The sequence below is a fragment of the Camelus ferus genome, chromosome 20 (genome assembly GCF_009834535.1).
Source record: "Camelus ferus isolate YT-003-E chromosome 20, BCGSAC_Cfer_1.0, whole genome shotgun sequence".
Taxonomy (NCBI): domain Eukaryota; kingdom Metazoa; phylum Chordata; class Mammalia; order Artiodactyla; family Camelidae; genus Camelus; species Camelus ferus.
The window spans coordinates 16775955-16800435 of NC_045715.1; the positions used below are offsets into that span (position 1 = coordinate 16775955).

The 24481-nt window shown below is 38.5% G+C and overlaps 1 protein-coding gene across 2 annotated transcripts; it reads left to right on the forward strand.

Annotated features, from left to right (window-relative positions):
* Window positions 1-163: 163 nt before the first annotated feature.
* Window positions 164-24151, forward strand: MRS2 (magnesium transporter MRS2). Of its 2 annotated transcripts, XM_032462586.1 has the most exons (13): window positions 164-482; window positions 1689-1762; window positions 4296-4332; window positions 5443-5555; window position 6031; window positions 6259-6332; window positions 7335-7442; window positions 9562-9692; window positions 10732-10848; window positions 12269-12421; window positions 12676-12793; window positions 20878-20991; window positions 21548-24151. In XM_032462586.1, exons 1-13 carry the CDS (start codon window positions 293-295, stop codon window positions 21656-21658), a joined length of 1341 nt encoding a protein of 446 aa, XP_032318477.1. In that variant the 5' UTR covers window positions 164-292; the 3' UTR covers window positions 21659-24151. The 2 variants fall into 2 exon arrangements, with proteins under 2 accessions (XP_032318477.1, XP_006182278.1); XM_006182216.3 differs by lacking the exons at window position 6031; window positions 6259-6332 and having other exon boundaries at window positions 166-482; window positions 7269-7442.
* The last annotated feature ends 330 nt before the right edge of the window (window positions 24152-24481 follow it).

Below are 24481 nucleotides of genomic sequence, written 5' to 3' on the forward strand. Positions count from 1 at the left end.
GCAGGTCATCGCGCCCCACCCGCCCGGAAGCCAGTCCCTACACAATTTACAGGCGCTGGCGCAGGTGCAGGAGATAAACTCCGATTGGCCAAGGGAAGCGAGGAGAGCACCGAAAGGCATTTTCTGAGCATGCGCGAGGGATTACACGCCTGCGCGGTCCGCCCTGCGCATGCCCAGTACGCAGCGGCTGCACCTTGGGCGGCCGCGCAGGGTCGCGAAGTGCCGGCCGCTCAGCCACCGTCCGGCATGAAGGGCAGGGAACTCGCAGCTGCCTCCTCCTCGCTGCAGCTCCATGGAATGCCTGCGGGGCCTGGCCCAGCTCCTGCCCCACGCGGTTGGGCTGCCCCGACGCACCCTGTGCGCTCTGGCCTTGGGCCTGACTCCTGGGGTGTCCCCGGTTGCCTCCTGCGGTCGCGCCGCCCAGATGCTCGGAAGGAGGCGGGCCGCTCCGCTCTGCGGGCCCCGGCGGCTCCGCGTGGCAGGTACTGCTCTCCCCACCCGCCAGTCCCGGGACGCCGGCCTTGTGGTGACCTCAGGGCCCGGGCCCGAAAGCCTGACCCCACATGGCTGTGGCTGCCCGCCCCGCGTCCTACTCCGGCGTCGGCCTCCCGGCCCGCCCTTGAGCGCCCCAGTGTTCTGTCACCTTGCATAGGCCCGCGGGCTGAGCTGCGTGCCACCAGCCCCGGGCGCCGCTGAGCATCGCGCCCAGTGCCCTGTCCTCCCCAGCGCCTCTGTCTGCAAATCTCCTGCCTCAGTGCGCTTGTAAGAAGGATTTTTTAAAACAAGTTTCACTTTTACCCATCATAATAGTGCTGAAGCCAGAATTGAGCTACATACGTGAAATATTTTTATAAGTATTCAGTTCTCTTATGGACACATTTATACAGTTGTCCAGTTGCTCGGGTAAGGGATGGAGGCGCATCTAGAAGTGAGGCTGGAGTCTTTGAGACTTCATGGGCAGCGTTGCTCCTGAGAAGGATCAGACTTTGTTTTCAAGTACTGTGTAAATCAGACAGCCAAAGTGTGTGTGGGGGGGGGGGGTGGCAGGAGGAGAGCCGGGAGAAGGGGATAGCTGAGTTATTTATTTTTAAACCAAACGATAAACCATGATGGTGAGAATATGGGTACTAATATTGCCCAGAAACGAAAGACATTAAAGTGTATGGTTTCTCAACAGTACCGCACTGTCCTCAAATAAGTTATCTGGGTTGTATTTTCAAAATGCTTCCAAAGTAACTCACTGTTACCACCTCCTGCCCCTAACTCATTGGGAGAGTCTTTCCAAATTCGGTTACATTTCATATTCCCTCCTTTGATAAATGCTTGGGAACCTGGTTTCAGCTCATCAATTGTTTCAGACAAACATTGAAATTCAGGATCTCCATCCTGGTAACACTTGATTTAATTTGTGACTGATTAGCAAATGCTGGTTTATAGCTCTTTATAGCGCTTTAACCTTTATTCAGCTGACCCTGATAATGATTTATAGTTTGTAAAAGGCAACCAACAAACCTCAGATGGTAACCAATTACATGTCTTTAAATGTGTGTAATAAGTAGGAAGGAATAAGATCCGAAAAAAAAATAGTAAGACAGTCTGAAGACCTCCACATACTATGAGAGTTGTATCTTAGCTCTGTGTGAAAACCAGTCCTATGACCACAAGGAATTCTCTAATTCTTTCTTCAGGTGAAACTCACCGGTTTAGAACTTCTGATGTCTCTCAAGCCACCTTAGCCAGTGTAGCCCCAGTGTTTACTGTGGTGAGTATGTATGGTCTGTTTGATGACTTACAGAAAATACTTCCCATACTTTTTAAGTTAACTGGGTTGGACTGGTCAGCCAAGACGCTACTTACACCGTTTTATAACGAATCATTTAAAAGTCACTGTCTGTTTTGCTTGAGTGCCAGCTAGATTTGCTTCAAAGCACTCTTGAAACATTGCTAATGATTGTGGAGCTTCTCTTGATACCAGAACAGGGGATTCAGATCACAGTTGAGAGCTGCTGCTTTGAATACTTGTGATTTCCCCAGAAACCTATAGAAGGCCTTGAAGGCTGCTAGCCGCCAAGGGGCTTGGGCCTGTGCTGTGCATCATGCAACAGAAGCATTTTGAAGACAGCGCAGTATTACGCTTAAGGGTGCGTGCTTTGAAGGGTCGTGATCTCTGCAACTTTCCCTAAAGTGGTTCAGAAAGAAAATAAATGAATGAAATAGCAGGAACAATGTGTATCACACATGTATTTAGAGAAAAAAATAAGGCCATTGGGGCAAATGTTAAAGAGTGACTAAATAGTTACATGGGAATTGGTTGTAATATTCTTCATTTTTGTAAGCTTTTAGATTTTTTTTAAAGTTTAATTGTTAAAAATGTGCTTGCTCTGAGCCAGAGTTCCTAAATTCAGATCTCTGCTCTGTCTCTTACTAACTGGAAGGGCTTGGACAAGTTATGATAACATTTTTGTGCCTTAATTTGTGCCTATAAACTGGGGTAATAGTACCTGCCTTGTAGAATTGTGAGGTTTAAGTAACGTATGTAAAACCTCTAAAATACTAACTCACACGTGGTAGGCATTCACTATATATTAGCCATTTTATCATCATTATTACTTAGGCTTATTAACATAAGAATTTTTCTTTGTAAGCCATACAGAACAAGATAACCCCCAGAATTACATGTGAAAGTTGTCACTGTTATTCACTGTTCCGGAAGAGTTAGCCAGTTTAATTAAACAGGAATACAGTATCAGGTGTTAAATATGAAAAGAAGGTTCTCTGCAGGTGAAATCATTGTCTACCAAGAGCACTTAAGAAAATCAATTGATGCTATTTGAAATAATGTGAGTTACATTACAGGGTAAACAGTTTTTTTTTTTTAAATCATAGTTTGTATGATTTTTTAATTAGAAAAAAATCCCATTAAAGGAAAAAAATGATATATATTGAAATGCAAAAATATTTGCTATATATTGTTAAGGTGAAAGTGGAGGAGAGACTATAAAGAAGCATGTGTAACATGAATGTTTAATTGGGAAGAGTCTGGAAAGACATTCAGTAAAATATTAGCATGGTTTTCTCTAAATTTGTCATTTCGGGTGACCAAAGAGTTTTATTTTACTTTACTGTTGAGTTTTCTGCAGCAGGTATGTGTATTTGTGAAAAAAGTTTAAGAAGGAAAGCTAGTCTGTGTTATACAAAGCATAAAACTTCCCTTGATGGAAATTTCCCTTTAACTCTGTTTTATGGTACTCAAATATTCTTACCTTTGCTCATGAGCAGCAAGGTGAAGTATATGTTCTTGGGTTTTATTGTGTTATTATTAATGCCACATGCATTTGTTTCCATGGTAATAACCCAGGACTTAGATTGTACCTAAACTATATGTTAGAGTATGTCTTGCTGAAAATGCATATTTAAAAGTAATAAATACGGCCCAGCACATAGTGATTCATTAAATATTATTTGACATCTTCAAACTTGATTGTGCACAAGTATTACAGAAAAATGTTCCTCTCTGCTTTTCAAGAAATAAGCACAATTACTGCATCATGTCCTCTCTTCAAACTATCGGAAGAGGCCTTTTCTGTAATACTGATTCTGCAGTGCCCACCAGAGAGACTTCATAGCCTCCCGTGGATACTTATATTCACAAGATAAGCCACACTGGGTCCCATCTATTCAGAAGGATAAAGGGTAGGAAATGCAGAAGGGCAGCATTAGGTGTTTTCTCTTAAAAAGAAGTTCTTACAGTCATCCAGAGGCTTCTTAGAGTGACAACTCAGGAGCAAGGAGAGGGTATTCTCAAAGGTGGGTGTGAGGTCCACCTGGCTTGGAATCTCCATGCCCTCTAGTGACAGCATCTCTTGTAACCATCTCAGAGGCATATCCAGGGCTCCCACAAGGAGCATAGTTACGGGAGCTGCCACACTCAGGGAAGGACAGAACTGTGGCTTCCCACCAGGTGTCTGTGATCTGCTCTTAATCTTCCCAGCCCAGTGCAGTCTGCCTACCAGTCGCTAGGCATTTTTACTGTAAGCGATGTTGCCTAGTAACGCAACTGGTACTCCTTTGTCAGATCTCCAGAGGAGCTGAGAGAGAAAGTTAATCCAAGGTCCCATGGCCCAGCAAAGAAAAAGGAGGTCATTTTAACCCTAACTCATAACTAAATTTAACCTAAAGAAGGGCAGTTATGGCTTTTTTCTGCATTTCAGAATTTGGGAGATATTATCATAATACCATAAATAGTGTACTAATTTGGGAGGAAATAATATTTTGTTTTTATTGTCTCTTTTCAGACAAAATTTGACAAAGAGGGAAAGGTTACTTCTTTTGGTGAGTATCTTTAATTTTCTTTTAAATTACTCTTTTAATCAGTGAATGAACTTGATGGAAGTCAAGAAATTAAGTGTTTGGAGTAGACTATTCTTTGCATATATGAATGTGTTGGAGGAGATATTTCTTCAGCATTTGCCAATCAGTCCTAATTGGAACTGACAATACCTGAACTATACTGGAGTTTTGGGGGGTGTTTTGGGGGTTTTTTGTTTGTTTGTTTTTTGGTCAGGAGCTACTTTCACTCTAACAATGTTAAAGGAAGCATGTAGGCTGCTGTGCAGCTGAGAGAAACACTCTTTTCCCCTTTCTCTTCTTAGTCTCCCTTTCACTGCCCTGGTCCTCAAGTTCATCGTCTGCTGTAGCATGCTGAAGGTGGAATCACATAACGGCTGACACTGCAGTGGGGGACGGCAGACAGGAGGGGCGGGGCACTGGACGGTGCTAGGGTGGACCTCTGCCAACAGCAGTTACTTTCCAAATGAAACTAAGCATTACTTTACTGTCTGACGTCAGGTGCAGGTTTCGGGTCTCCCATGTACTTCCCACCCCATGATCCTGTTCCTGCTGTTGCTGAGAGCTCAGTGGAGTATTTTGGGTGTTTTTGGCTCAGTATCCCCTTCAAAACATTGCTCTACTTAAAGCTCTGTCGTAGGTGTGGTGTTTAATACTACGCTAATATAACCAGCATCATTTCTTGAGTTTTATTTCAGGTAGGAGAGTCTAGTGTGAGAACTTCCTTTATTTTCTCATTTTGTACTAGTCCAAGAACAAAGAAAATTGAACTTATCTATTCATAGTTTTAAATTGCTAAAGATAATGTAGTGAGGAAAAAACAGAAATTGTAATTCTGTATAATCAATATTTTTTAAAAACATGAATCTAAAGCCAGAAATTGCTAAAATGCAGAAAAGAGGAGAAAAGAATAATTAGAGTTTGACCAGATTTAGCCTGAGTGTGTTTTAGAGGTGGAAATGGGTATTAAAAAGATCCAATTTAGCTTTGGTTTCTGGTAGTAATAGAAGATTATCTTAATGCTGGTGGGAAGGGTACTCTGATATAAAAATCTGTGCTCTTCAGTCTTTTTATTGAATGTAATTTTTTTTGTAGAAAGAAAGAAAACTGATTTATATCAAGAATTAGGTCTTCAAGCTAGAGATTTGAGGTTTCAGCATTTAATGAGCATCACAACCAGAAACAATAGGATTATCATGAGAATGGAGGTAAAGCACTTTATTTAATCTACATTTCTCCACCGCAATCTTGTAAAAGTTATTTCCTAACTATCTCGATCAATAGCTAGGTTAAAAGTAGTTTTGTAATAAAAATAGCTACGTGAGGCATAGGCTATTTTATAACATGTTGTGTGTTGTGAGGAGTAGAGCTCATTTTACGTGGATTCGGTACATTTGCTCAGCAGGCATAACATTTCATGTTGGAAAGGTTCTGACTGCAGTCTCCATCCTCCCTGTTAGAATTCAGTATCTAGTTTCTGAAATAATAAGAGAAAGAATATTTCTTGATTTATAATAGACATTTTCAGTTATGTGTAATTGTAGTGTAACTGTAGCTACAAGAATATATTTCTGGTTTTCCAAACAGCCCTGGAATAGCCTTACAGTCTATCATCTTAATTAAAATTTTTATTTTTATGGAAAGCTTTCTAAAATGTATTGTATCTTCCCCTGCCTACCCAAGAGTTCACCAAATATAATTTGACTTTCCTTCAGTGATTCAGAATTATTATGAAAATAAGTTGTTTTGGTGGGCTCAAGTTGAGGGTTCAGAAATAAATGAAGGGATGCAGGTTTCAATGGTAGTGGCCCTACGGTGGACACACAACTTGCTTTCTTCAAAAAGTCTTTGATGGCAAGTTTTTGTCCACTTATCTAGAATTAATTTTTCCCAAGTGATTTTTCCCCATAGAACATTCTTCAATTTTATTATCAATAGCTAGCACCTTTCAAAACAGTACCTCTGGTGAAGAGAGAGAAAAGTATGTGATAAAGCAAATTTAACAGGATGTTAATTATTTCACCTAAATGGTATGCGTATAGGTATTCACTGTATAATTTTTCAACTTTTCTGAATAAAAATGTTCCTATTACATTTGACCCTTAAACTACGCAGGGGTTGGGGGCAATTAGCCTCCCCACAGACAAAACTCCACGTGTAACATACAGTCCCGGTTCCTCCCTGTCTGGTCTTCCACATACTGGGATAAACCAACCGCAGATCGTGTGGTACCATGGCATTTACTGTTGAAAACAACCTGCATGTAAGTGGACCTGCATGGTTCACCCAAGTGTTCAAGGGTCAGCTGTAAAATGTTGGGAAGATGTAAAAGATATCACTGATACAGGGGCCACAGGCTTCCCTTCTGTGCTGCTCATCTAACATGAAAGAAGCCAGGCTTTCTCTTTAGAGTAAATTTTTAATTTCATAGTGTCCTAAATTAGAGCACTAAGGCTCTGTTTCATCTTTATCATTTCAGATTAGCTTAATATGTTTTGGTGATGTTTAAAAAAGAAAACTTTCCCATTTCAGCCAAACTAATCATGATTAAACTAAATCTTTTCTAAAAGTCTGCTGAATACCTGACTTTTAAGATCTTACCTTGTTTCCTTTGTTCTCTGTATTTCTCATGATTACCCTGAAAGTCCTAATAAATAACATAATTTGTTTAATTTTAATTCTGTTGAGAGTGAGTTAGTGGTATCAAGACTTGCATGTATTTTAGGCCTCTTTTCTTTAAAAAAAAGTCTTGGTTTTTCTTGAGAAACCAAATAAACAGTGATTTGGTTTAGGCTTAATCCAAAATTAATAGAGTATTAAATCCTATTTTGTGAATGTTATTTTTCTTCCTACAACTCTGCAATTTACATGTATATATATGCATGCATGTGTGTACATTATCTACATTTTTTTTTTTACAGTATTTGAAAGCTGTGATAACTCCAGAGTGTCTTCTGATATTAGATTATCGTAATTTAAATTTAGAGCAGTGGCTATTCCGGGAACTCCCTTCACAGTTGGCTGGAGAGGGTCAACTTGTCACATACCCTTTACCTTTTGAGTTTAGAGCTATAGAAGCACTCCTGCAGTATCGGGTAAGCCTGTTTTTATTTAGCTTCTTGAATTTTTCTGGCTTTACAATGCTATTGAGAAGGAGGACACATTGCTAATGTTCTGTTGGCACTTTTCCAAACCACCCCCTCCTATCAAATAAAAACATCTCTAAGGATCCTATATGGGAATAGTACTTAATTCTCAAACTTTATGACCCAGTCACATAGATCTGAAGTCTCTAGGTGTAGTACATAGAGTCTCTTGAGACAGTCATGTTATGATATTCATTGAAGCACATTTCAGGCTTCAGGTCCTTTGTTTAGTTTTAATAAATGTTTTTAGGGATAATAATTCAAAATTACTCAGCCATAAAAAAAGAATGAAATAATGCCATTTGCAGCAACATGGATGGACCTAGAAGTTATCATATTAAGTGAAGTGAGTCAGACAGAGAAAAATAAGTATCATGATATCATTTATATGTGAAATCTGAAAAAAAAAAGTACAGATTTTATTTATAAACCAGAAAGACTCATGGACATAGAAAAAAACTATGGTTACCAAAGAGGGAGGGGGAGGGGAGGGATAAATTAGGAGTTTAGGATTAACAGATACACATTACTATATACAAAATAGATTAACAACAAAGGCCTACTGTATAGCGCAGGGAACCATATTCAGTTTCTCATAATAAGCTATAGTGGAAAAATATCTGATATATATATGTATGTATATGTATAACTGAATTGCTTTGCTATACACCTGAAACTAACATTGTAAACTAACTACACTTCAATAAAAAATAAAATTTAAAAAAATTAAAAGTTTTAACCAAAATACTTACTCTACGTATGATATCAATGAACGTATCAAAAAGTTTTGACTGTATTCCATTTTATTTTCTAACTGAATTTAAATTATATATCATGAAACTTATTATACATGATAAATATTAGAGCACAGATCTTTCTTCAAATCATCCTAATACTTTCCAAATCATTCTTTGACTTGTTTGTACAGTCCTTTGAGGTAGCTAAATAATACTCCTGTTTGACATAGGAACCATGTACATACAATACTTCTAATGACTCCTCCATTAAACTGATAATCATTGAGTGTCTGGAGATTCTGTCAGGCTCTGAACAAGGCTGGTCACTGCTTCCCTGGCCCCCACAAATCTCTAATCACCTTCCCTCTGCCCCCTTAGTCAGGATAGTATTGTTCAGGACCTGGCTGCATGGAAGAGTCGGTGCCAGGAGCATGTTACCCAGAGCAGGAGAAAAAGATGGGAGTAGAGGGGGCATGAGATGGGTGGGGATTGAGTGAACCTGGCCCCCTTTGTCTGCCTTCATATACTGAGGGAGTAGGATGGCCCCACTTGGGTTAACTAGGCGATAGCACTGGCTAGCACCAGCCAATGAGATGGTGACTGGTCGAAGCCCACTTACTAAGCAGAGGAAAAACAGAGGGAAAGAAAAGAAGGCACAGGCAATGGGCAGTGACAGCTACACAGACTGAGCAGGCTCTGAGGAGCTCATGCTGGGATAGACAGTATATGTTGGCCTTTATAGTATTAATTTACTTAATTCGGCTACTGTTGTGCTGGTATGGAAGTATTTTAATATTTTAGCAACTAGTGTGTCTATATCAATGCATACCTGCAGATTGATTCCTGCTGTGCCTGTATTAACTTGTGTGATAAGTATACTTTTGACTTTACAAATTTGTTTTACTTTGTAAAGTCAGGAATGTTTTGGTTTTTGAAGACCTTTGTTCATAGGAGTTTTGAACTGTGTCTGATTTACAGAAAACAGGTATTGTTTACCAGATATAAAGCTTCTGTTTTTAACCACAGAATGGCAGATTTTATTTTAATAAGTCCTCCATTCCTTTCATAATAAGTGTCTGTAGTGGGGATGGGAGTTAATTCCCTGCCTATTAAATACTAGCCTAGTAGCAACATTATGCATGGCTGTCTTTCAACCTAGGAGATCTGGGTTTTGACTCATCTGGAATGGGCATTCTAGCATGGACTATGTTCTGAATGTTACCAGCCTTCCTAGGTATTACAGATTGCTGTATTTAATCAGAGGATTCACTGACCCTGAATATCCTAAAAAGATTGTTTTAATTCTTATGAAAGGTCATGTTGTTATCTAGATCAACACCCTTCAGGGGAAACTTAGCACTTTGCAACCACTGATCCTTGAGACATTGGAAGCTTTAGTGGATCCCAAACATTCTTCTGTAGACAGAAGCAAACTGCACATCTTACTACAAAATGGCAAAAGGTAAATATGAGTGATTTACCAAGTTGGGAGTCAGACACAAATGTCTTAAACTTCTTTTTCAGTAGTCTTAACAGTGAAATGTTTAACATAAATGCAGATCCAAAATTAGTGTAATTATTACCTGTTTTTCAAATGCCAACTAGTCTTGGTAATGGTAATGACATTCTTACTTTCTGACTTACTCTTAGTGACTTCACTGCCATATTTGGTTTTCATTATTATTAAAATTGTCTGTTTTCATACCTTTTTTTGAAAATATGTAAGTAGCCTAGGTGGGAAGTTGAGCTACAGGGGGCACATAGACAAAAACTACTTTGTATGAAATGTTGTAGTTTTATCAGGCTCTTCTATGTATGTGATCTCATTTCATCCTGTCAGCAGTCCTGTTCAGCAGTTGACATTGTCCTCATTTTGAAGATAAGAAAATTGAGGTCTAGGTTACTTGTCTAAACTTATACAGCTACTAAATGGCAGATCTAAATTCAAATCCAATTTTCTCTCCCTCCAAGGTCCGTTTTTTTTGTTTGTTTGTTTATCATAATGCATTCCAGAATTTAAGAATAATATTTTAATTAATTTGTATTAACATGTCCTCAGAATTTGTACCTTCTAAAGTCCCTCCAGAAGTTACCAGTTGAAATTTCTAAATCAGTAGTTCTTTGTCCAGAATTGTTAGGATGTTTTTATCGTATTGTATCATATCAAATAGTCTGTCTCTGCAATACTTATAAAGAATAAAAATAAATTTGCAAGCCAAGAAACTTAAATCACATTGATTGTGTTTCTGAGATAAATAATATATGCTGAAAATTACATTTATGTTATTGATTAATTTTACCATTTAATGTAGTTTTTGGTTTGGCAATTGATTCTCAGCCTACATGGTAAATATAAAAAAAAAAAAATTTTTTCCCACAAGTCAGTGTTTACCATGGTATAAGCGGATCTACTTGATAAGATACCCTAAAAAAGCACTATTCTTATAAAATGTTTTTATAAGTTTATGCTATTGTTCATTCTTGTGCAACTACTCTTACAGCCTGTCAGAGTTAGAAACAGATATTAAAATTTTCAAAGAGTCCATTTTGGAGATCTTGGATGAAGCGGAGATGCTGGAGGAGCTCTGTCTGACAAAGTGGAGTGACCCGCAAGTCTTGTAAGCACACAGTCATGCCTTGTTAGTTTTTCTCTTAGTATCAGTTGTCTGCCTTTTCTTCAGGATGACTTTTCATAGAGGACATAGCACTTTTCTGGAATAGAGGATGTTGGTGCTTTTCATCCCTAATTATTTCACCATTTCCAGTGCCCTATTGCATCTGATTGAATGTAATGAGGATTTGTTAAGTACACTGTACACAGCACTGTGCTGGGCTTTGATGAATGTAAAGATAAACACCACCACCTTTATCTTCTGAGGACTGACCACCAAAGTACACACATCTACTTGAAAAACTTACCACGAGAGTACAGTGCGAGAGAAGTGAAATCCTCTAGCGGGGCGGCGGGGGGGAGTGGAGTGCAGGGAAGTGAATCAGACGCTGGCACGAATTCTCTAAGTCTGGTCTAATATAAAAGTGCTTTCATCTTATAAACCTTTCATCTCTTATGAATGTAGAAATCATTTACTCTTCCTGTGTACACTCAAGTTTAAATGTTTACTCTTTAAATACACCAAATATTTCATTTTTGTTCTTTGTAGATCAGTATGAGAGGTTAATACAGACACCTTTGTAAATGTGCATAGTATCCACAGTGTGTACATATTTTTTTAAGCATTTTAAGAAATTAGTTTTCTGTATTTTTTTGAGGGGAAGTGGTAATTAGGTTTATTTATTTATCTTTAGAGGAGGTATTGGGGGTTGAACCCAGTACATGCTTGCTAAGCATGCACTTTACCACCTGAGCTATATCCTCCCCCCAGTTTTCTGTATTCTAGTAAGGAAATATGAAAATAAAAATGGCTCTGTAACACTCAGTGCTACAGCAGATAGATACTGTAGCAGAAACTTGAACACTTGTAACTCTTGCTTGCTTTGCTTATTAGGCCAATCTGTCTTTAATATGGCTTATGATATAAGTGTCTTTTACAGAATACTTCATTTCCACTTATCCTCCTTGTTAGGGTAGAGGGGAACCAAAAGCAGACAAAATAACTGTGTACTGACATCATTCAAAAATGTTTTTCTTCATACATGAAAATGATGTAATATATTCACCTTGGAAGGGAACTGCTCTTTATGTTCAAAACTTTGTGGTTTTGTTTCACCAGATAGTGGCTTGGAATTTGCACTAATTCATTAGCATTTACCTACCTACATTTTTCTGTAACTGGTAGCCTGTGTTTGCGTGAGTGTCCCTGGGTTACAGGGAAGCTGTGCCCTCGGCTTACCTGTGTCATGTTCAGGACCAGTTGGCAAAACCACTCAGACTGGCCTCAGTCACAATGATAGGAAAGGTACAGACTTGGTTTTTTCACTGGTAGCTGAATATTATGTGCTAATTCAGGAAGTTTTGTGGTACTAAATGTATGATGCACATATTGGGGGCATGTTAATTATGTTAACTTTTAATTAAAGTGAAGAGAGCAGTGCTGGGATTGACCATGCGGAAGAGATGGAGTTGCTGTTGGAAAACTACTACCGATTGGCTGAGGATCTTTCCAATGCAGCTCGGGAACTTAGGGTGCTGATTGATGATTCACAGAGTATCATATTCATCAATCTGGACAGGTGAGGCATTGTATAAAACAATCAGCAAGCATTTTCTCTGTAAAATAATTATAATGTGATAAAGCTCTTAAGGAAAGCTTCATCTTCCCATTTTGGAAGGAATTATACCATCATTATCATCTCTAACTATTAAACGGAAGTGTCTTTTCTTAAGGTGTACATTCCATGCATGTGGTCTATAATAGACTGTTGAGTGAATTTGCTGTGTGTGGTTGGTGGGCCTCTCTGCTCTAAGTGCTTGTTCTCCTCTCCAGCCACCGAAATGTGATGATGAGGCTGAACCTACAGTTGACCATGGGAACCTTTTCTCTCTCGCTCTTTGGACTCATGGGAGTTGCTTTTGGAATGAATTTGGAATCTTCCCTTGAGGAGGTGAGAATATATTATTTCATTAATCCAGGGGTTGTTTTTAATGTTTTGAAGATCTTTTCTTAATTTTAAAAAGAAAGTCTTAACACGTATACTCCTGTAGTGAAATAAAATATACAGATAATCCCACACTTTCCATTTGCTGTGTTCCTTGAATTTGCCATTGCTTGTTCAAAGTCTGCAAAAGATCATAAGCTCCCTGAAGCAAAGTCAATATTAGTCATTTTAATGCTCCTTATAAGATGTAAAAGAAAAATAAATGTAATATTTTTTCATTCATCTTACAAACATTTTTTAGTGCCTATTATACAGTAAACACTGCTTCAGCTGTGGAGATATATCAGTGAGTCCCTGTCCTTGAGAGACTCAGTGACAGTGGAGGAGAGAGAGCGTAGACAGATCCGTCATATGTTAGGTGACAAGGGCCGTAAAGAAAAATAAAGCCAGGTAAAGGGGTAGAGACTTAGCTGGAGGTGGGACGAGGAGCGTTTAGAGATAGGGCGGTCTTCTGAGTGGGTGACGCTAAAGCAGAGGCCTGAATGAGAAGAAATGGGGAGACCTGGGGGGAAGGTGATCTAAGCAGAGGAAACCCCACATGTGAAGACTGAGTCAGGGATGAGCGGAGCTTGTCCAGGGAACAGCAAGAAGGCTGGAGTGCATCAGGCAGAGAATGGTAGGGAATGTGGTCTAATGGACAGACGAGTGTGAGAGCATGTGGATTTGCAGAGCATCGTAGGGGTTTGGATTTATCTTAAGTGTGGTAGGAATCTCTTGGAGGTTTTTGAGCCCAAATATAGACTAGTAAAAAGTCCAGTAGTCTCCAGCATATCTTATGTGACATAGACCAGCCCTTGACATTCTCAGAAGGTACTTCCAAAGAGCTTTGCGAATTCCCCAATTTGTGACTGCAGAACTCTTTGTACAAGTTGCTGTCTTCTTCCCAAATCATGTTTAAGAATTGTGTTTCTATACAAATACTCTACAAGCTAACTCCATGTTATACTGTAATATTTTCTCTAAATGCCTATTTTCAAAAAAAAAATTTTTAAGAATTTTTAGAAATTTCTTTGATAGTTCCAGCATATGCAGTCCTTGGTATAGAGCAACCTGGTTATAGTGAGATGTGAGTGGAAAGCAGTGAGCTAGGCTCGCCCCACCAAACAGAAATCAGATCATTGCCCCACCAGAGTCACAGATTACATCTCCAGGTTTCCGTGTCCATTAAGTCTGTGAATGTCAAAGGTCTCTATTCCTGTATAAATAGAGTTGTTAGGGTTAAGATTTATAGTCGTGAACCTAAGATGGAAAAATCTTCTTCTTTTTAAGATAATATCAGATTATTTCAAGAACAAAGAATTCCCAGATGGCCTTCACCCATATTCTTCAAACAGCAACATTTTATCTTATTCACTCTATCATTCTATCAATATATACATACTTTTCCCTAAATCATTTGAGAGTAAACAACAGATGTGATGTCCCTTTACCTCTAGACATTTCAGTTTTTTTTTTTTAATTAACTTCATGGTTAAGTAACACCATTCTAGTTGATTTTTTTTTTTGCTCTTATAGGCATAATATTTTATTTCTATATACATTTTTAAAAATTTACACATACGTACTGTTCATTGTTTCTAAGAACAATTTAGAGCTTTAGCTTTTTAAACTTACATAGTTATCAAAGGAATAAAGCCAACCACAAAATAAGAATCAACAGAATGCAGTAATCCAGTCATAAAGGACAGCCAAATGTGCTTACACATATTCAAGAAATCAATCATCTAAGTTGTAAATAATAAATAGTTTGTGTCCTTTTTTTAGATTCCACATTATAAGCAAGATCATATGGCATTTTTCTTTTTCTTTTTGGCTTCACTTAGAGTGATGATCATAAGGTCCATCCATATTGCTGCAAATAGCATTTTATTCTTTTTTATGTCTGAGTAGTATTCCATTGTATATATATATACTACATCTTTATCCAGTCATCTGTTGATGGACATTTAGATTGTTTCCATGTCTTGGCTATTGTAAATAGTGCTGCTATGAACATTGGGGTACATGTATCTTTTTGAATCGTATTTTTCTCTGGGTATATGCTCAGGATTGGGACTGCTGAATCATATGGTAGTTCTATTTTTAGTTTTTAAGGAACCTCCTTACTGTACTCCATAGTGGCTGCACCAATTTACATTCCCATCAACAGTGTAGGAGGGTTTCTTTTTCTCCACACCCTCTCCAGCATTTATCATTTGTAGACTTTTTAATGATGGCTATTCTGGCTGGTGTGAGGTGATAACTCATTGTGGTTTTGATTTTCATATCTCTAACAATTAGTGATGTTGAGCATCTTTCCATGTGCTTGTTGGCCATCTGTCTGTCTTCTTTGGAGAGATGTCTTTTTAGGTCCTCTGCCCATTTTTTGATTGTGTTGCTTGTTTTTTTGATAGTAAGATGTATGAGCTGTTTGTGTATTTTGGAAATTAGTCCCTTGTTGGTCACATCATTTGCAAGTATTTTCTCCCATTCTGTAGTGTGTCTTTTCATTTTGTTGATGGTATCCTTAACTGCAAAAGCTTTTAAGTTTAATTATATCCCATTTGTTTATTTTTGCTCTTATTTGCTGTGATTTATGTCCAAGAATGTTCTGCCTATGTTTTCCTCTAGGAGTTTTATAGTATCTGGGCTTACATTTAAGTCTTTAATCAATTTTGAGTTTATTTTTATATATGGTGTTAGAGAATGTTCTAATTTCAGTCTTTTACAAGTAGCTGTCCTGTTTTCCCAGCACAACTTATTGAAGAGACTGTCTTTTCTCCATTGTGTATTCTTCCCCTCTTTGTTGTAGATTAATTGACCGTAAGCGTCTGGGTTTATTTCTGGATTTTGTATCCTGTACTGTTGCTCTATGTGTCTGTTTTTGTGCCAGTACCATGCTGTTTTTGATTACTGTAGCTTTGTAGTATAGTCTGAAGTCAGGGCGCATGATTCCCCCAGCTCCATTTTTCTTTTTCAAGATCGTTTTGGCTATTTGAGGTCTTTCGTGTTCCATACAGATTTTAACATTTTTTGTTCCAGCTCTGTGAAAAATGTCGTTGGTAATTTGATACGGATTGCATTGATCTGTATACTGCCTTGGGTAGTATGGCCATTTTAAAAATATTGATTCTTCCAATCCAAGAACATAGTTTATCTTTCCATTTGTTTGTGTTGTCTTCAATTTCTTTCATCAGCGTCTTAAAGTTTTTGGAGTACAGGTGTTTTGCCTCCTTGGGTAGGTTTGTTCCTATGTAATTTTTTGGTGTGCTGGTAAATGGTATTGTTTCTTTAATTTCTTTTTCTGCTATTTCATTGTTAGTGTATAGAAATGCAACTGATTGCTGTATATTAATTTTGTATCCTGCACCTTTACCAAATTCATTGATGAGTTCCTGTAGTTTTCTGGTTGCTTTAGGGTTTTCTTTGTATAGTATCATGTCATCTGCAAATAGTGATAGTTTTACCTCTTCGTTTCCAATTTGGATTGCTTTTCTTTCTTTTTCTTCTCTGCTTGCTGTGGCTAGATCTTCAAACTATGTTGAATAAAAGTGGCGAGAGTGAGCATCCTCATCTTGTTCCTGATCTTAGAGGAAATGCTTTCAGCTTTTCACCGTTAAGTATGATATTAGCTGTGGGTTTGTCATATGTGGCCTTTATTAGGTTGAGGTATGTTCCATCTATGCCCACTTTCTGGAGAGTGTTTATCATAAATGAATGTTGAATTTTATCAAAAGCTTTTTCTGCATCTGTTGGGATGATCATACGGTTTTTATTCTTCAGTTAATGTGGTATATCATACTGATTGATTTGCTGATACTGAAAAATCCCTGCATCCCTGGGATAAATCCCACTTGATCATGGTGTGTGATCCTTTTAATGCATTGTTGGAGTCAATTTGCTAGTATTTTGTTGAGGATTTTTGCATCTATATTTATAAGTGATATTGGCATGTAATTTTTTTATTATGATATCTTTGGTTTTGGTATCAGGGTGATGATGGCCTCGTGGAATGAGTTTGGAAGTGTTCCTTCCTCTGCAATTTTTTTGGAATAGTTTCAGAAAGATAGGTGTTAACTCTTCTGAAACTGTTTGTTAGAATTCACCTATGAAGCCATCTGGTCCTGGACTTTTGGTTTTTGGGGGGTTTTTAATTACTGATTCAATTTCAGTACTGGTAAGTAGTCTGTTCATATTGTCTGTCTCTTCCTGGTTCAGTCTTGGCAAATTGTAACTTTGTAAGAAATTGTGCATTTCTTCTACGTCGTCCTTTTTGTTGGCATACAGTTGCTTACAGTATCCTCTTATGATGCCTTGTATTTCTGTGATGTTGGTTGTAACTTCTCCTTTTTCACTTCTGACTATTAATTTGGGCCCCTCTCTTTTTTTCTTGATCAGTCTGACTAAAGGTTTATCAATTTTGTTTAACTTTTCAAAGAACCAGCTTTTAGTTTCACTGATCTTTTCTATTGTTTTTTTAGTCTCTGTTTCATTTATTTCTTCTCTAATCTTTATAACTTCTTTTCTTTTACTAACTGGGTTTTGTTTCTTCTTTCTCTTTGCTGCTTTAGGTGTAAGGTTAGGTTGTTTCCTTGAGATTTTTCTTGTTTCTGAGGTAGCCTTGTATGGCTATAAACTTCCCTCTGAGAACCGCTTTTGCTGCATCCCAGAGGTTTTGGATTATTGTGTTTTCGTTTTCATTTGTCTCAAAGTATTTTTTGCTTTCCTCTTTGATTTCTTCAGTGATCCATTAGTTATTTAGTAGCATATTGTTTAGCCTGCACGTGTTTGCAGTTTTTCAGTTTTTTCTTGTAGTTGATTTCCAACTTTATAGCATTGTGGCCGGAAAAGATGCTTGATACAATTTCGGTTTTCTTAAATTTGCTGAGGCTAGCTTTGTAGGCCAGCATGTGGTCGCTTCTGGAGAATGTTCCACGTGCACTTGAGAAGAATGTGTGTCCTGTTGCTTTCGGATGGAATGCTCTGTAGATATCAGTTAAGTCCATCTGATCTAATGTGTTATTTAGGGCCTGTATTTCCTTATTGACTTTCTGTCTGGATGATCTGTCCATTGATGTAAGTAGGGTGTTCAGGTCCCCCACTATTAGTGTCGAGTTCTCCTTTTATGTCTGTTAACAATTGCTTTATATATTGAGGTACTCCTGTGATGGGTGCATATAAGTATTGCTACTCCAGCTTTCTTTTGGTTTCCATTTGCATGGAATATCTTTTTCCATCCCCTTACTTTCAGCTTGCATGTGTCTGTAGCTCTGAAGTGGGTCTGTCCCGTGGTGAATGAGGCTGGTCTAGAGACTTATGCAGGTTTCCTGGCAGCAGGAGTCAGTGTCTGCCCACTGCCGGGTGAAGCTTGGTCCAGGACCTCTGGTGTCTAGAGGCCTTTGTGATTTAGGAAGTCTGCTGATGGGTGGGGCTGTGTTCCCACCCAGTATGTAGTTTGGCCTGAGGCTTCCCTACAGGCTGCTGAGTGGGACTGGGTCTTGGTGCTATTGATCCGATCGAGACGTCAGCCTCCAGGAAAGCTCAGGTAGATGAACACTCCCAGAATGTCTGTCACCAGTTTTTATGTCCCCTGGGTGAGCTGCACCCGTCCCCTACCTCCCCAGGAGACCTTCCAAAACCAGCAGGCAGGTCTGGTCCAGGTTCCTCTGAAATCACTGCTCCTGCCCTTGGACCTGGTGCACACGAGATTCTGTGTACGCTTCCCAAGAAGATGAAGTCTCTGTTTCCCCCAGTCCCGTGGGGCTCCTGGAGCTAAGCCCTGCTGGCCTTTAAAACCAGGTGTCCTGGGGTCTCCTCCTCCCAATGCTGGAACCCCGGGGTGTGGAGCCTGAAGTGGGGCTTAGAACGCTCACTCCTGTGGGAGGGCCTCTGCCACTTAATTACTCTTCAGCTTGTGGGTCACCCATCCAGGAAATACGGGGGTCTGATTTTATCGCAAGCATGCCCCTCCTACCGTCCGGCTGATGCTTACTCTTTGTTTCCAGTTGAAGAGGATCTTTTTTGCTAGGATCCAGTCTCTTTTTTTTGGTGGATGTTTAGCATTCAGTTGTGACTTTGTTGTAGTCACGAGGAGAGGCAAGCTCGTGGTCCTACTACTCTACCTTCTTGATCGGAAATCCCTCAGTATATATTTTTTAAAAACACAGACATTCTCTTACACAACCACAGCTCAGTTGTCAAAATCAGGAAATTAACATTGAAACAACACTTTTTTTGATCTGTAGACCCTAGGTCAGATTTCACCACTTGGCTCAGTAGATCTCCTTTATCTAATAGAAAATCTGGATCATGTGTTGCATGTAGTTCATGTCTCCTTTAATCTAGGCCAGTTTTTCGGTCTTTGTGTTTTCATGGCCTTGATGTTTGCAAAGAATGCAGGTCAGTTATTTGGTCCTTGATACACTTTCTTCATCGTTAGACTGGTTACACGTTGTGTCAGTGTGTTCTTCACATCGAATCCCATCAGGAGACCCTTGATGTCAGTTTGTCTCCCTGCTAGTGATACCAACTTTGATCATCTGATTGAGGTGGTGTCTGCCGGCTTTCTCTGCTGTAAAGTTTCTCTTTTAATTTGTGGAATTAAGTACCTTGTAAGAACTCTGTTAGTCATCAGATTGTCACCCTCTAGTTTTAGCATCCATGATCTAAAATTGATTTGTGCCTGAACCAAATACTACAATGATGATTACCAAATGATGACTTTCTGATTCTGTTACTACTCCTTTTATTGTAAAGTAGAGCCTTCTCTTCTCACCTGGTTGTTTTTTCACTTGTATCAGCATGGGCTCATGGGCTCTTACTTTAGTCAGTGAGTTATAATCTATCATTACTCTTTTATTTTGATGCTTACATTGTCTGTCTAAGGAGTAGGTAGACTAAACAGTGGAGGAAATGAAGAGTTTGAAAGGTAGATATTTAAACATGAAGTACTGCAGGGCATGCCCAAAGTGGAGGGAGTATTAAATCTCCAACTCGCAGACACTTGTCCCTTTCTTTAATCTCCTGGAGGTCTCACACTGTGCTGTGTGTATGTTTTATTGACACAGAATTTTGAACTTGCTTTCCTCAAGTTTATCACATTTTGGCATTCCCAGACTTCTCATTTATAGAGCAAAACCAATCTATAACAAAGAACAAACAATAATCTGGGTATGCTAAATCTCATTTAAGCATAAGTTTTACTTAATAAATTAGGGCCCTTTTCTGGAATAACTGGAAATGTGTTCATCCACAGTTTACTCACAGCAGTCTTCCTGATGGCTTGTGTCTAACATCTGACTTCATGTTAAAAGGAGGCAGATTTCTGCTCCATATGTGGCATGAATTTCCATCAGTGATTACTGATCATTTGTGCAACGACTGTCTTAGGGGAAAGTGAGCTCCCAATCACTGGAGACCAAGCCGTGGTTGATAACAACCAATGGCATAGCTGGAAATGAGACTCCTTCCCCGGGGGAGATTAAACATAAACTCTGTGATTCCGTGCATTAACAGATGAACCAAAAGCATTACACTGCAAAAAAAAGTAATAAAATTTTGAAAATGACAGCAAGGGAAAATGTTCACTATAAGTTAGAGGTTCCCAAACTTTTCTTGGTTCATGATGTTTTTAGTGTCTTAGTAATTTTTTCACAGCATCCCTGGACCAGAAGTTTCTTTTATTATGTTACAGTTTCTGTCATGTTACCTAACAGTTCCTTTTATGAAGAAGTTAGGTCTGAACAGCTTAAGAGTAGCATTTCTCTTGGTATTCCACAGATGACACTGTGTTATTCTTGAAAATTTAAAGTATCCTGGGGTGCTGTGATGCAGGACACCTCAGGTCACAGTATGGCAACTGTGGCCGTAAGTAAAACATTTAAGTTGTATGTCAAATGTGATTATGACTGTTAAAATTTGTATGCTTGTAAACAAACACCAGAGGGAAACACAAAGTAAAAGCAGTTATGTTGGTTCATAGATGATCAAAGAATACTTACAATAATTAACTAATAAACACTAATAATAATTAACTGTGTGTTCTCTTTTAGGACCATAGAGTGTTTTGGCTGATCACAGGAATTATGTTTATGGGAAGTGGCCTGATCTGGAGGCGTTTGCTGTCATTCTTGGGGCGGCAACTGGAAACTCCTTTGCCCCCTGTGGTATGAAGGGTCTGGTTCACAGCAGTAAGCAGAGGGGTTATAGCCACGGACTCTGAAGTCACACGGCCTGGGCTTAAGTTGTCAAGGGCTTTGAGACCCTGAGCAAGTTACTTAGCTTCTTTAAGCCTCTCTCAATTTCCCCATCTGTCAGTTAAGTCAGTGTCATCTGCTTCGTATTATTAAGGAGAGAATTAGGTAATATGTGTAAAGCACTTATTAGCACAGTGCCTGGCACAAGAAATAAGAAATTTATAGTATGTGGAACACTGTGACAAGCATTGTACATTTAGACCAGTGTTAGCGATTCTACTACAGGTTTTGTCATAGCCAGAATTGCAATATAGAAAACGTTTAAAGTGTCCTCATTAGGAAAAGATACAAAGTTTACCTTTTTCTTACTTTTCTACTTGTAGTTTGCACCCCTGGAGCAAGTACTCATGACACATACCTATGGCTTGCAGTCCTTCCCTTGTTTAGTAGTTAACATATCATTTTACTGGTGACTTTTCTTTTAAACAGACACAACTAAAATTATGAATTTTCTTGCTTTATTTAGATGGCCTCTTTACCTAAGAAGACCCTGCAGGCAGATAGAAGGCTGGAAATGAAACACAGCTTCAGGCCGGATGGACTTGGATCAAGCAGGAGTGTCCTAACGAACCGTTAGGAGCAGCCCGGTGGAAACTGGATTATTTTTTATGGTAGTCACAGGAAACTTCTGATACTTCATTATTTTCTTTTATAGAGTCAAAGAGACTTGGGGGAAAATCACTGACATTTAAATTACAATGCCTGATGATAAAAATGTTAGAGCAGTCACAATACTCTAATTTAACTGTATTTTTAGAATTCTGAGTAAAAAAGCAAAGTGCTTGTTTTGTAAAAAGGCCAAAATTCTACTTCTTACAAACTTAAAAAGCTGCTTTTATAGACATATGAGGTATGCAGAGATTAACTTAACACAGGAATAGATTGTGGTATTGATTTTATTTAACTTATATGTATCAACCAAAGTGCAACCTCGTGCGGAGCAAAGCCTGGAAACTTGACAAGCCCACGGTTACACAGTCAGGCAGCTGTAGTTCTTAGCACAGGGACTCACGGTCTCGTGAATTTCCTGACTCTCAGGTGACTAAAGCTGGCAAGAAAATATGTATGAACCTGAAACTGGGAGTTTGTGCTTAAGTCAGTTTTTGACACAACCTTATTTTCCTGTATTTGCCCTCTTAACGTGAATAAAAAGAAGGAAATGAAAATTTAGTATCAGCTTTATATAGATTCCAGTTAATCAAGATTTCACTTCCTCAGCCCATGAGACTGTTTTTCTTTGCTTGGCTATAATTAAAGCCTTTGGAAGTAGAGTTGAAAGAAAGTATTCCCATTCTGTTACTGTTTTATAGCTGTTTTGGTCATTCCCCAGTTTTTAGGATAGTTTTCCCCCAAAAGGGAAAATGTATGTAGCCTCGTTAATCTAAATGTCTAGACCTCAGAGGTTGACAGATCAGCTTCCTCAGATAAGAGTGTAGATAAACTTTAAAATTATAATACCTTTTTGTTTTCACAATCAGATTTGGGTTTAAAACAAAGGTCTTGTATTTGTACGTCTCAAAGGTCCTATCCTACTTAACATCTTCTAACTTTTTTATATTTTCTGGAGGTTAAGTACAATTATGCCGTAGAGCATTACAGTTATGTTTACCTCCAAAAATAGCATGCGTAGAAGATTCTAGCATGTCCAAAGCAGCTCTTGCACTACAAATGTAGTAATAAAATAAATACACATACCCTGACGATGTGGGGGGATACCTGATACCCTAATAGGTCATATGAGGAAGTTTAGGGGTCCATTTACCAAGTGGTTTGGTGCTAGGAATAAAAACGCTCTTCCACTAGCTGATTTGAAAGAAAACAAGTGAAATTCCGAGCAGTTGAGTCCACTCCCATGTGTGATTATGAGAGGACATCAAAATGGTATGAAACAGGCCAGGCTGGTCTTGGAGCACTGAGGGGCCGTGTGGCACCTCCTCGGGGTCAGTAGCACACCTGTGCCATGGTGGTTGGGTTGTGAATGTGCAGCACTCTCTAGCGTCATACATCTATCTGATGATTTTCAAGATCAGGTATCTTCAACAATACTTAGATTTCACGGGGCACTCCTCTTTGGCACACCTCAGAGCACTCTGCTGCTGTCTTTGATCTTCTGTTATTACTGTGAAATAGGTAATACTCCTTAACTGTGACATGAATAATTGGAAGTCCAGAGGGCAAAATTTGGTTTGACTAAGATCAGACATAGGATAGAATTTTGGTCTTTTTTTCCTTTCCGGTGTTAACTTAGCTTGTGGGCTTGGGTTAAATAATTTTTTTGATGAGTCATGTCTCATCAGTAAAAGGGAGAATAAATGCAACTACCTCATAAGTCTGATAAAGGGAAGTTACTGATGGTTTATAAACTTCTTGCAGGTGGTTAAATCAATTATGATTTCCATATGTCAGCTAGCTCTGCTTTGGTGATAGCAGGATGCTTTTTACATTTAGGAACCCTCAATAATAGCCTATGCCAAAAATGAAGTTCGTTTTAAATTTTGAATTAAAATAGGCACTGAGTACATTAGCTATTTGTAAGTAAGGTGAGAAGAATACCAAATACTCCGTTACGTGAGTGAACAGGCATTTGTATCCTGTTTAACGTGGACAAGTAGAAGGATTGATATTCTTAACAGATCGTCTTTGGAAGGTCTCTGAGAAAATGTGGCAAGAATAGATGTCATTTTAAGATGGTGTTAAGACTTGCTTTATTCTTGATAAAAGACTGATGAATAACCACTAAATATATTAAAAACCCATTTATTTTGGTAAGTTATTCTAAGAGTTATATATAGCTTTGTTTTGGAATTGCAGTATTGAAGTCACACTTTAAATTCACGATTTATTTTCATTACTGTAGTAACTACACAGATGAAGCAAGGAATAGGAAATTCAGACACCTAAGTTTATCCCCAAACTCACATCAAAGCTCTTTATGTATGAGATACAGAGGCATAAACAATTCCAATCTTGAAGGCTTGGAGAAAGTTGTTGCACATACAGGTAATAGACCAAAATTCCAAATATGTAACTGTGTTCTGGTATCTTGAAATAAAGGTAATTTTGAGTTAAATTGTTGTATAGGTTCAGATTTGTGATGAGAGGTTAAAACCCTATGCGATACTTGTTTTTATTAAGTATTTCAGAATCAATGCTTAGAAGTACAGTTAGTGGAATAAAAATTTAATCCAGGTATTGGGATAATACGTTAGACTGTCAGGTATTAGATTTGTGTGTGTGTGTGTATGCCAGGTTTTTATATTCTTGCCATATGTGCAGTAGGAGTACAATTTATATAATCTATGTAATTTTTGAAAATAATGTTAATATAGTTAAATATCCTATATGAAAACTTGATTTTAACTTTATACATTTTAACCTTTTCTAATGAAAAGATCCGGTA

Excerpts from the sequence above, each read along its gene's own strand:
- MRS2 (XM_032462586.1), top strand. The coding sequence starts at position 293 with ATGGAATGCCTGCGGGGCCTGGCCCAGCTCCTGCCCCACGCGGTTGGG. Across the intron at positions 1,763-4,295 it reads TAGCCCCAGTGTTTACTGTG|ACAAAATTTGACAAAGAGGG; the intron begins GTGAGTATGTAT and ends GTCTCTTTTCAG. Across the intron at positions 7,443-9,561 it reads AAGCACTCCTGCAGTATCGG|ATCAACACCCTTCAGGGGAA; the intron begins GTAAGCCTGTTT and ends GTTGTTATCTAG.